General features: G+C 45.1%; 1 protein-coding gene across 1 annotated transcript in view; it reads right to left on the bottom strand.

Moving 5' to 3' along the window:
* GXYLT2 (glucoside xylosyltransferase 2) overlaps nucleotides 1-11,801 on the bottom strand; it is an 83,745-nt gene extending 71,944 nt beyond the window's left edge. The window contains exon 1 of the mRNA XM_023620084.2: nucleotides 11,390-11,801. Within this exon, the coding sequence (XP_023475852.1) occupies nucleotides 11,390-11,664 (275 nt within the window). The 5' untranslated portion in view covers nucleotides 11,665-11,801. The remainder of the gene's footprint in view (nucleotides 1-11,389) is intronic.
* Between the last annotated feature and the right edge of the window lie 1,024 nt (nucleotides 11,802-12,825).

A 12,825-nucleotide genomic window follows, 5' to 3' on the forward strand; every position in this document is an offset into this window, starting at 1 on the left:
GACATCTGCTTTCGGTTTCTTACTAGTATCCACTGCCAGGAGTTTCTGGTAAGAGGACCCAGTTTTCTTTTGGAGAAACCACTCCTCTTCCATTCTCAGTCTGTAAGGGCCTGACTTTTCCTCCCCCCAGGGGTGGTCATCAGTGATTGGATGTGCACGTGATCCACGTCAGGTCAATCAACGCAGCTCTGGGACCCTTGCTGGCTGAAGTTTTTCCCTTCAGGGTTACTAAAGGAGGAGGACACAAGCCCAGACCCACTGGAAGCATCACATGGAGAAACGTCCCTGAGAGTGTGGCCCCCACAGACAGAAACAGAGCTAAAAGATGGAGGCAAGATGGTTAGAGATCCTGGATACACCTGTGACTGCAGCTTGATCTCTTTTGCACTTCACAGTTTTATGAGCCAGTAAATCCCCTTTGCTGATTAAGCGATATAAACTGATGAGTTAGGATTCCACCACTGGCAACTGAAGGAGTTCTGACCTATCCCATAATAGCACCTAACTCTTAGGTTCTGAAGACTAAAGGAATTAACATGGTGAAGGGCTGCACACAGTACAAGTTGTCATTAAATATTAGCTGTTACCATCATCATTATTATTAAATATTAACTTGCAAGGCATCAGAAGCCTTCATTTTTCTGTAAATATTTTATATCCACACCAAAAACATGCTAGGGAAAGCAGCAAAAATCTCGTTATTTTAAATGTCAATATTTTATCTTATTGTAAACCAGCTTTGAAGTTTTTGTACACTTTTTAAACTTCTCAGACATTAACACCAGTTTCCATTAACTCATTCCCCCTGAGGGATAAAATCTGATACTTGAACTCTAAGGCTTGCTTTTGGGGGGCGAGTGGTCAGACAACTGGGGTCTTTGTAATTCTCACAAAACTGGGAGGAGGAAAATGCAGAGCAAGGGCTCAGCCCGACCAGAAATGTAGGCCCTTGAAGAGCAGTGTCTGCAGACAAAATTCTGCATTTCGGTTCCTTGAGAATATCTGCTAATTCCCGTGACCTCTTCACTCATCTGCTTTTCTAAGCTGGGAAACAATAGCTCTCCACCCTTGAGTAGAGATCAAAACTATCGAGAGCCAGAATTCCAGGTCGGAATCCCTCCAGAACAATAGCCCAACTCGACAAGAGGCAGGGGAGAGGTCCGCTCATCTACTCCTTCACATTTTACCAAGGACCAGGAGACTCGGGGGGGGGGGGGGGGGGCGGGGTATCGTTTATTGTGTATGGAAACTGAGTCTCAATTTCCTTGAGTCACAACCCAAGAGAAGCCTGCCTGAATCGGCATCTTCACCCGGGCTAACATTTGCTGAGAGTTTCTTGTGTGGCACAGACCGTGCCAGCATTTTACCTGCGTTATTTCACTTCATCGCTGAACTTACCAGAAAGCCAAGATCTGCTGAGGAGGCCTGACTTATTCAAAGCCACACAGCTAGTTAGCTGGGTCTAGTTATAACTCAGTTCCTAACTAATAAAGCAACAATGGACAATAAGAGTATGCAGAACAGGGGCCGGCCCCGTGGCCAAGCAGTTAAGTTCGCGCACTCCACTTTGGTGGCCCAGGGTTTTGCCAGTTCAGATCCTGGGCACGGACATGGCACCACTCATCAGCTCACGGTGAGGCGGTGTCCCACATGCCACAACTAGAAGGACTCACAACTAAAATATACAACTATATACTGGGGGGATCTGGGGAGAAAAAAGCAGAAAAAAAAAAAGATTGGCAACAGTTGTTAGCTCAGGTGCCAATCTTTAAAAAAAAAGGAGTATGCAGAACAGCGAATCAGTTGTTGAATGACCGCCATGAGCTAGCCCTGGGCTAGGTGCTTTATGTGCCTTACAACAGTAGTCCCCCCTTATCCGCGGTTTCCCTTTCTGTGGTTTCAGACCACAGACATTGTCTGCGCCTGACATCCAACCATTGACATCATCATGGCTCAATGATCCTCCATCTGACACATCGTCAGAAGGTCAACAGTAGCACTACAATCACAATGCCTACGTCATTCATCTCACTTCATCTCATCACGTAGGCACCGCATCATCTCACATCATCACAAGAAGAAGAGTGAGTATGGTACAGTTAGATATTTTGAGAGAGAGGGACCACATTCACATAACTTTTATTATAGTATATTATTAAATTACTCTATTTTACTATTAGTTATGGTCATCAATCTCTTACTGTGCCTAAGTTATCAATTAAACTTTATCAGAGGTATGTATGTATATGAAAAAAAACACAGTCTATATAGGGTTGAGTACTACCCGTGGTTTCAGGCATCCACTGGGGGTCTTGGAAGGCATCCCCTGCAGATAAGGGGGACTAATGTATTATTTTAGCTCTTTGGAGCTCAGTTTTCTCTCCCATAAAAGGGAATCATATTTTTTTAGGTTATGAGTTCTCTATTGTCTCTTACTTATGTAAAGCTCAGATTCTAAATTGTACCATGATGAATTTTTACTAGAAGATTAGTCTTTTGTGTTGCTAAAAGAGGTTGAGGGGAGGGGGCCATGAGCAGGCACCAAAACATCACCTTCAAATATATCCAAGTCACTCTGCTAGCCCAAAATCACAGACACCCAATAAAGGCACAAGTCAAGAAACTCTTCTTCCCAGGGGCAGTTTTCAGAATTTTATAATCTGAAATAAATCAAGTGCTGGAGAAGATTTGGAGAGAAATGTAAAATGAATTCCATCTGCACTAAAGTCTCTTATTTTCTTATTTATTTATGTATTTATTTATTTATTTTTTGAGGAAGATTAGCCCTGAGCTAACTACTGCCAATCCTCCTCTTTTTGTTGAGGAAGACTGGCCCTGAGCTAACATCCATGCCTATCTTCCTCTACTTTATATGTGGGACACCTAGCACAGCATGGCTTTTGCTAAGCAGTGCCATGTCTGCACCTGGGATCCGAACCAGCAAACCCTGGGCCACCGAGAAGCAGAATGTGTGCACTTAACTGCTGAGCCACCGGGCTGGCCCCTCTTATTTTCTTTTTTAAAAAAATATTTTAGGGGCATGCCTGGTGGCACAGTAATTAAGTTTGTTTGCTCCACTTAAAAGTGGCCTGGGGTTCACAGGTTCGGATCCCAGGTGTGGACCTACACACTGCTCCAAGCCATGCTGTGGTGGCATCCCACATACAAAATGGAGGAAGACTGGCAACAGATGTTAGCTCAGGGCCAATCTTTCTCATTAAAAAAAATATAAATATATATATATATATATATATATTTTAAAAGGTGGTAAAATATATATATAACATAAAATTTTGTCTCATTTTTCTTATAGTGAAATTATAAGATGAAGAGCAGCAGTCCCAAGGAAAACAAATCTGCTTTCAAATATTATTCCAAAGGATCTCACCTGTGAGGTGGCAGGGGCATTAAGTGTCCATATGGCCCCTATTTACTGCACTTAGCAAAGACACTAAAAGCAGGTGCTACATATTCAAATTAATTGGGACTCTGGTGGTGAGTGACAGAAACTCAATTTATGGAATCTAGGAAAGGGACGGAACAGCACAGCCAGCAAAGGACAGAAGCTGGCCTTGAGGACAACGTTAAGACCCACTCCCCAGCCCAGTCACTCTACATTGTTCTGCACGGCTTCTCATCTCTCATTATCATCTTGGGCTCTTGTACTCTTGATGAGGACCAGCTTTCTCCACATGGCAGAAACACGGCTGCCAGTTCCTGAGTCTCATATCTTATAGCTTCAGCCACTAAAAAGAGTTTGCCCTTGTACTGTCTCTGATGGCAATTTATAAAATCCCCAAGAAAGGTTCTAATTTGGCCCAGGAACCTACCCCTGAGTCACCCGCCACCTGGGACAAGGTCAAGTGCACAAAACGGCTGCTCCAGGGTGTGATGGACATTCGTTTATGTGCACCCTGCAGCCGTTCCTTTCTCTCCCTCAATAGCACTGAAGTTTTGATTTAAAGAACCATCTGGTCCAGTTAAGGTGATTTTGGGTGCAAATAACAAAAACTTCAACTCCAACGCATGTAACAAGAGGGCCCAAGATAGGGCAGGCCTCAGGATATGTTGATTCTGGGGCTCAGTACCGTCCTCAAGAACCCATATTCTCCTTCTTTCTCTACTGCCCATAGAGGTGGGTTCATCTCAAAGCTGGTTCTCTAAGGCTCATGGTAGTAACTGGGACTATTTATTTCCTTGTTCATGTCCAGAAGACGGAGGCTTTTGTCCAATAATGTAAAATAAGTCCTTCCTTTCTAGCTAATTGGGCCAGCTTGGGTCATGTAATACCTGTGGACCAATCACTGTTGCCAGAGAAATGAATGTATTGAATGTTTTAGTCCCGGATGCACAAAGGTTACACTATGAAAGGGATGAGATTGTCATGGCTGGCTGAGACCATCTCCTAGAGGTGCAGTCCACTCACAAATTGGGGGTGGGGTGGGGGAATAGAGGTCAGGAGCCAACCATAACACCTACCACATCACCCTCCCCATGGTGCTTTGGGTGGTCTTGGCCCCATCCCTAACTCAAGTGCCCACTCCCTCCTCCATTTTTGTTGTTAGTGCCATCAAGTTGATTGCAACTCCTAGCAACCCCGTGGACAGCAGAGGGGAACTCTGCCTGGTCTTTTTGTGCCATTTGCTCGCTTTCTGGCACTACGTCAGACAATGTTCTGCTGTATTCATAGAGTTTTCATGGCCAATGTTTTCACAACTGGGTGGCCAGGTCTTTCTTCCTAGTCTACCTTAGTCTGGAAGCTCTCCTGAAACCTGTCCACCATGGGTGACCCTGCTGGTATTTGAAATACCAGTGGCATAGCTTTCAGCATCACAGCAACATGCAGCCTCCACAGTATGACAACAGATGGGCAGTGTGGTTCCCCAACCAGGAAATGAACCTGGGCCATGGTGGTGGTGAGGATGCTGAATCTTAACAACTACACCACCAGGGTTGGCTGCTCCCTCCTCCATAGTCTAGGCATTTAAACCAGCAAAAGTCAATGAGATGGGAGAAAACTTTTGCTGAGGCTTCTGGGAAATAAAAACATTCCCTCTCCCAGATAAGCAAGGGAAAGAAGATATAGTGATCCATGTGGTAGCGGATTAGAGTTGGAGATATCAGTATAAACTCATGTTTATACTGATATTAACATAGCTAGAGATGGTCACATATGGAAATATTTATAGATTATGTGTACATACACAGGTTAGTATACGCACATATACGTTTTGCTCTGTCAGCTTTAAGGGCTAAAAGAAATGATACCCCAGTATCAATGAGCATGCCTAGTGCCCAAATCTTGATTTCTAATACCATTTTCCAATAAGAGGAATCAGGGCTCCTTACAGAAATGGCTGATTCTAGGACTGGAGCAGGAAATATACAAGACAAGCCTGGAGCATCCTGTAGTGCCAAAGAGTAAGGAAGCGCTCAAAAAAACCAAAAATGAAAACAAAAAATAAAAACACATTAACGGGGGTGTGTCAAAGGAGCACAGAAGCCAACTGAAAGAACTCCCAATGACCAAAACTGAAACAATTTCAGCGACAAAATAAAGTCGTATTGGATTGTAACTCAAAGTATAAAGTAAGTATATATGGGTCTGTACTGAAATAATGACTGAATAAATTAATAAATGGAGAAGACGCAAATCTCCCATGCAGAAGAATTCCAAATAATCTATATAGCTACTCCACCCTGTGGGCTGTGCACAGTGACTTCCCTCTAACATTTATAGTATGGAGAGGCGGAAAAAGAGTAAGTTTACAGTGGAGAAGCCTGACCAACACTACCTCAGCCAGGTGACGAAGGCTAATATTAGCTGTCACATCTCATGTTGATAGTACAGACACTTGCTATGATGTGATGAAACTGGCGTTTACCTCCACGGTTTTCCTCCAGTAATCCATAACCCCAGTACCATCGTGAGTAAAATATCAAACACATTCCAACGGGGGGGGGGGCATCCTACAAATTATCTGACCAGTGCTCTTCAAAACTCTCACGGTCATCAAAAACAAGCAAAGTTTGAGAAACTGCCACAGTCAAGAGGAGCCTAAGGAGACTTGACAACTGAATGTAACATGGTGTCCTGGATGGGACCCCGGAACAGAAAAAGGACATTAGGTTAAAACGAAGGAAACCTAAATAAACTAAACATTAGTAATAACATGTAAGTTCATTAATTGTAACATATTATCATACCAGAGTATGATTTTAATAACAGAGGAAATTGGGTACAGGGTATAGGGAAACTCTCTGTACTACTGGCTCAATTTTTCTATAAATCTCAAACTGCTCTAAAAATTAAAATCTATTAAAAAGTTTAAAAAATTCACTCTCTTTTAAAGATGTCACTATTAAAGATCCTTACTATTCTCCTAAAGGGTATGAGGATTGTTTTGAATACTATTAAGTTATATGGAATTTAATAATATAAGTCTTAGCATAGTGCTGGCACGAGGTGGGTGCTGCATTCACTCATTAGTTCATGTGACAAATATTTATTGAATACCTACTATGAGATCATCCTGTTCCAGGTGCCAGCAATACAATGATTAGGACATGAAGTGTACATGAGGGAGGAGAAGCAAACAAAATACAATGTTCATATAATGATGAGTGCTATTAAAATAAATAAACAGGATAAGAGGGTAGAGAATGACGAGGAGGGTTCTGTTTTTCTAGGGCAGCTGGGAAGACCCCTCTGAGGAGAAAACCTATAAGCATAGACCAGAAAGAAGTGAGGGAGCTAGCCATGCAAGGATGTGAGCAAAGAACATTCCAGCACAGGGAACAAGTGAAAAGTGCCGAGGTAGGGATGAGCTCAGTGTATTTGAAGGCCAGTGTGGCTGAAGCCGAGTGAGTGAAGTGGGAGTGGTAGGTGATGAGGTCGGGGAGCTAAACAGGGTTGAGATCAGGCAAGGGCTTGAAGGCCACACTAAGAAACTGAATTTTATTCTCAGTGTGATGGGAAGTCTGTCACTGTAGGGCTTTACCCAGCAAAGTGACCAGATGTAGTCTACATAAAGATTATTCCAGCAGCTGTGTAGAAAACTGACTGTAGGGGGCGCTAGAGTGGAAACATGCAAACCAGAGAGTAGGCTACTGCAGTGGTCCAGGGGCAAAAACACGGTGTTTAGGAGCTCAGTGGTAACCATGGAAGTGGCAGAAATGGTGGGAGTGGGCATATATTCTGAAATAGAACCAATAGGGCTTACTGATCAAGTATGTGCAGAGGGGAAAAGAGGGACTCACGGACCAATCAACAAAAATTAGTGTGAATAGAATCAAGACTCGTAGGACACAATATCATAGATGGTACCCAAGACCTAGAGAACTTTAATGTGCTCCGAGGCCACCAGCTAATTATAGGAGGGCCATAGCTTTGGCATTTTGCTACATAACATCATCCCTCTGTAGTGAGAACTTTATCCAGGCTGGAACCCTCTGAGAAGACTTATCTCAGAGACTAAAGGGAACTGCAAGAAAGGGTGTCTCTTGAGGCAGAAGTAGGCACATTTCTTCTCCTTGGGGTCCCTGGGGAGGCTGCCAAGTGTAACATGTTTCTGTACTGCCTCCACTTCCCCCTCCGAAATTCTGGGAGGGCAGGAACTCCATTCAGCACTGCAGAGAAAGTGCCTGGCCTGGAATATATGTGCACTAAACATGTGCTGAACGACCGTGGAACACGATGGCAGAGAAGCCCCACAGAACCCAGAGCTGGCCTCAGTCTCCCTTGGAAACCATGTTTTAAGAGAAAACAGCAATATTCAGGCCAACACATGAGAAAAAGAATAAAGTTCAGTAAAGGGTTGAGGTTGAGTAATGAGAAAGAGTTCTAGGCTAGAGCCAATAAATGAGAAACAGTGATTTTGCAAGAGACGGCACAAAGGGCTCAGCACCAGCTATTGTTAGGATTTTGCAGCTAAACTTGATGATCTCATCACCGGATCATCAAATTTCAGAGCTGGAAGAGATCTTAGAAAGCTTTTGGATTGATTTGCTCATTTTACAGATGAGGAAATTAAGGTGAAATGGCTCCGGACTAGAACCCAATTCTCTGGACTCCAGATGCCAAATTCTTTTTTATATTGCACCGATTGGCAGTTATATTAAACTTCCTTTTCCATATGTAGGCTCAAGGAGGAGTTTTCAGAAGCAAGCTGGAAAGACAGTCTTTTAAAGTCTAAAGTTTATTCCCAAGTAAAATTCTCCTTTTAGAATCCAGTTCCATGAAAAACAAATCATCTCGATAAAGTTTATTCCCAAGTAAAATTCTCCTTTTAGAATTCAGTTCCATGAAAAACAAATCATCTCGATAAACTTTTCCTCTTATCATTCAGTGACAATGAGGCAGCCCATCATGGTTCCCTTTTTGACATGGCTGCCAGGAAGCTTAGAGCTAAATTTAACACTCAATCCTCATAACAATAGTGGCCTCAGTTTTTGACTAACAGTACTTATTTCCCCCTCCTCTTTATGACTTTTCATTTTTTTATAACTATTTCAATGGCCTTATTGTATACGTGTTTTTTACTGTAAGTCATCTCAAATTCTTTTTGGAAGTCAGCCAGGTATAAGTCACCAATAAACCAAAATAGAAGGAAGATTTCATTTCTCTTGTGCGCTGGAACTCCTACTTACAGTGTGGTGTCCGTTTTCAGATCCCACCCTTGACCTGAAAGCTGACCTTACCTCCCAGCTTTGTATTTATAGAGGGGGCAGGCCACCGCAGGACAGATTGCATACAAATGACTAGTTATAAAATTGTAGGGTCTGCCTGCTAACTAGGCAAGGCCCTGGAAACTTCTCTGAAATGAAAACAAGATGTGGAAGGAGAGCGCTATGTTTCCTGCGCTGACGTGGCAGAACTTCACTTACAGCAGTACCCCCGGGGGAGGCAAGGCAGCCCGGTCCACGGATGGTCAGCAGGTGGTGGACTGTGTCACATCCAACTCCATGCTTTCTGCTGACTACTCCCCAGGCCCGAGAAATGAGATCACGGAGCCTTCATCTCCTCTGGATTCTGGCCACGTAAAAGAGATTAAAGCACTCGTTTTTCTGAAAACACGAGGCTTTCTTTTCCCTCCCTAAAATGAAATTCCTCCTAAACCACAAAAATTTAACCCAGGCGGGATTAGGGGAGCAATAAAGGAGTCCATGCAAAGATCTTTCCTCCTGCTCCCTTACCGCTTCAGAAGCTTCCGTCACCATTCTGTCCAGGTAGTAAAAGAAACATTAATAAGTCCCAGAAAATGTCAACTTCTCCAGAGGACGCTAGATTTTCATGTTTATGCATTCCAGCTCGAGACTTCCTGTGGCTTTTTTTGTTTTTCCTGAATTTGCAAATTTGTTCTTTATTCCTATAGTGTTGGCCATGATTTCCATGATAATCGAACAGATATGTTCAAAAGAAAAATGGTTTCAAGACGTACTGTTGCTCAAGGAAATAGCCCTTCCCTAAAAGATCCATTTGGATTCTGTTCACGATCTCTTCCTAGTCAGAGCCAATTTGTTTAGATAGAGACAAGAAGATGCTGTCCCCACGTTCCCAACATCTTGAAGAATCAGACAGTCGCAAAAACCTATGATGTTTCTTTAGAAAGATTCTCAGGAAGATAACGAACTGCAGGCAAGACGTGCAATGCAGGTAGGACATCAGCACAGAAGGTAAGGGCTCACCCTAGGCCCTCAAGACTGCCTGGATCTTTATCCCTAACTACCACGTGTTATCTATGAACCTTGGACAAATCGCTACATCTTGTGCCTCACTTTCTCCATCTGCAAAATGGGGATAACATTAGTACCTGCTTCACAGAGCAGGCTCTCACACTTTGTATTAGAAACAATGGGAGGGCTTGTTAAAAACAGATTACTGACCTCACCCCCAGGGTTTCTGATTTAGTGAGGCGGGGGTGGGGCCTGAGAATCTGCATTTCTAACAAAGCCCCAGGGGATGCTGGTGCTGCCAGTTCAAAGACCACACTTTGAGACCCACTATCAAGGGGTATGGAGTGGATGATGTAGTTAATATACAGAAAGTACGTGTTAACAGTGACTATTTTTACGTACTGCTGTCAGCACTGCGGCTGGCAAAAGGTCAGCTATGTTACATGGTGTCAGTTATCACCTTACAAGTTGTCCCGTCAACTTACAAATCGTAGTACACTTGTAGTTGAACTGTAATATAATCCATTATAAAAAATCTCAGTATATAAGAGGGGAAGATCCTGTTAAGTTTCTAACAGAAATATGCTTATTTTAAAGAGTGTACACATTCATGAGGGATTGCAAATGGTTCTAAACACTTAAAACCGATTCTATAGATCATTGGGGGTTTTCCCCCTAAAACTTGTCAGTACCCATCTGTACATTTATTATGAGGCAGAAGAGAAACAAAAGCTGACACAGCTACTTCTTGAGGTTTCATGCCTTTTCTCTTAGTTACAGTAAAAGCGCCCAAACAGATTTAGCCATTATGGTCAAAAAGAATTCTTCAACTCATTTCAAGTAATTAAGGAGCCCAGCAAACACAGACGTTGCAACGGCAGTTAGAAACACCGACAGCTTCGAAAGGGTAGAGGAAACGGAGCCGCTACAAGAAAGGGGGATTGTTAAAAAAAACTCTCCACAACAAAGGAAATGAAGGCAAATCCCTAACCTGCAGGCGTTCCTGCAACCCCAAGGACAAAGATACGACGCTCTGATGAAAAGCTGCGGCGTGTTCAGCTTTGTGGAGAGAAAACCAAACATAATGTCGAAGGTTAAGATGTTTTCCTTGTAGGACTCTCAGAGTAGAGTCTGAAACAGAATGAGGAACGGGGAACAGGGAAACCCCCATTCTGTCTTTCCCGTGCCACGCATCACTCCTTCCAAGCAGAAAACTTATTTTTAGTGAACTTAGGTCGAGTGCCTCTTCTGTTCTAAGCGTAGGGCGATCCGAGGTTCAATGAGAAGCAGCCTGTCTTTGGTAAACAGCTAACTTCAACTCAATAAGATCTAAGTTTTTGGTAAAAATACTCCAGTGAAACATGAGAATTAGATAAAGCATTCTTGAATCGTGATGGCTTTTGAAAAATTAAACAAGGGGCGCACGTTTGCAAGATTGCAAAAATACGCCTTGCCTTGACAGTTAAAAAGCGTAACATACAAACCACTTTCCCTGACACTTCTCTTCCACAACTGTACGCGATTATCAGCGCTGCGCCGTCAGGACGTCACGAAGGTGCTTCTTCGTGTCTCGAGAGGTAAGAAACAGAAGTGGGCAGCCCGTGGGTGAACTTGGAGTCTGCCCCTCTGGCCCAAAGCCTCCCTTGGACTTGGCACGGATGGAGGGAGTGAGACACCGGTCCCCAGACGGGATTCTGGGGCTGCCACGACTCACCTCGCCAACTTCTCCATGCTCGCCGCGCCCCGGCGGCCGGCTCGGGGGCGCGGACGCGGGGGCCGGCGCCTCCGAGCGCCCTGGCCGGCCCTGGGGAGGGCGCCCGCGCCCGGGAGGCGCTCGGGGGCCGGCGCGGGGCGGCGCTGCGGGGCGGCCGCGGGGCGCGCGGGCGGCGCGGGGGGCTCGGCGCGGCCGGCGCGCAGGGACAGCAGCGTGAGCAGCAGCGCGGCCAGCGCGAGCAGGAGCAGCGCCGCCGCCTTGCTGCGGAGCTTCATGGTGCGGCGCGGCGGCGGCGGCCCCCGGGCGGAGCGGCCCCTCTGCGCATCGCGGCACGCCGGGCGGCGGCGGCGGGGCGAGCGCAGCAGCGCGCGGCGGCCACCTCCTCCGTCGCCCGCCCGCCAGGGACTGGGCTCGGGGCGGCCGGCGGGCGGGCGACGGAGGAGGAGGAAGAGGGAGGGGAGGAGGCGCGAGCCGGGCTTGAGGAGGAGCAGCCCGCGCCTACCGTACTGTGTGGAGTAGCCGCTCGTCCGCCCACCCACCAGCCGCCAGGCGCCTGGGCTTCAGGTAGCGCACCCTCAGAACCTCTTCCTTCCTCATTCATTCATTCCCTCCCTCCCAGTCCACTCCGTTCCCCCATTTACTTCCTCATTCCCTCACTCATTCACTTACCCTCCCACTCCATCCGCTCTTCATCTGATTTCCTCATTATTCCATGCTTTTCCCCCCTCATTTATTTTTATCCGTCTGTCCACCCACTCACGCACCTATGCATGCATCCGATCAGGCGGGGACATCTCTGTCCTCTTTACCCAGCGCGGAGCCCGGCACTTGGTGGATATCTGTTGGATAAAATCACTCCAGATCCGTGTAGTCTAAAGAAATTAAAGAATAAATCTTAGAGTCTGAGTTTGAAATCTGATTCTGCTGCTTACTGGCATGGTGACCCTGAGCAAGTTGCACAACTTTCTTGAGCCTTCATTTCCTAACGTGCAAAATGGGAATGATAATACTGCTTTCCACAGAGGCATTTTGTGGCCATTAAATTAAATAAAGCATTCAAAGAGACTAGTACACTGCCTGGCTCGCAATAGGTGCCCAATAAAATCTCTGTGATTAGTGCAATAAAATGTAGTTTATCATATATACATAAATGCAAATGTTACTTTCTTTCTGACATAGATTTGAGGTAGAGTAATAACTTCACAACCCAGTGTAGGAGTGGATTCTTCTGAGACTTTAACAGCCGCAATCACTGGATCAAGGTTCCAGAATTTCCCAAATGTTCTTCCATGGCCTCCCCAGTCAGGAACCTGAAGCATTAGGGCACATCCTCTTATTATTCACCATGAAGGGACAGCCAGCATTCTATTAACCCTCTTTTCTGTATGGCTGGAGAACAATGAACACAATTTGTAACAGTGTCTCTGAGTTTCTAC

The sequence above is a fragment of the Equus caballus genome, chromosome 16, assembly GCF_041296265.1.
Source record: "Equus caballus isolate H_3958 breed thoroughbred chromosome 16, TB-T2T, whole genome shotgun sequence".
Lineage (NCBI taxonomy): Eukaryota > Metazoa > Chordata > Mammalia > Perissodactyla > Equidae > Equus > Equus caballus.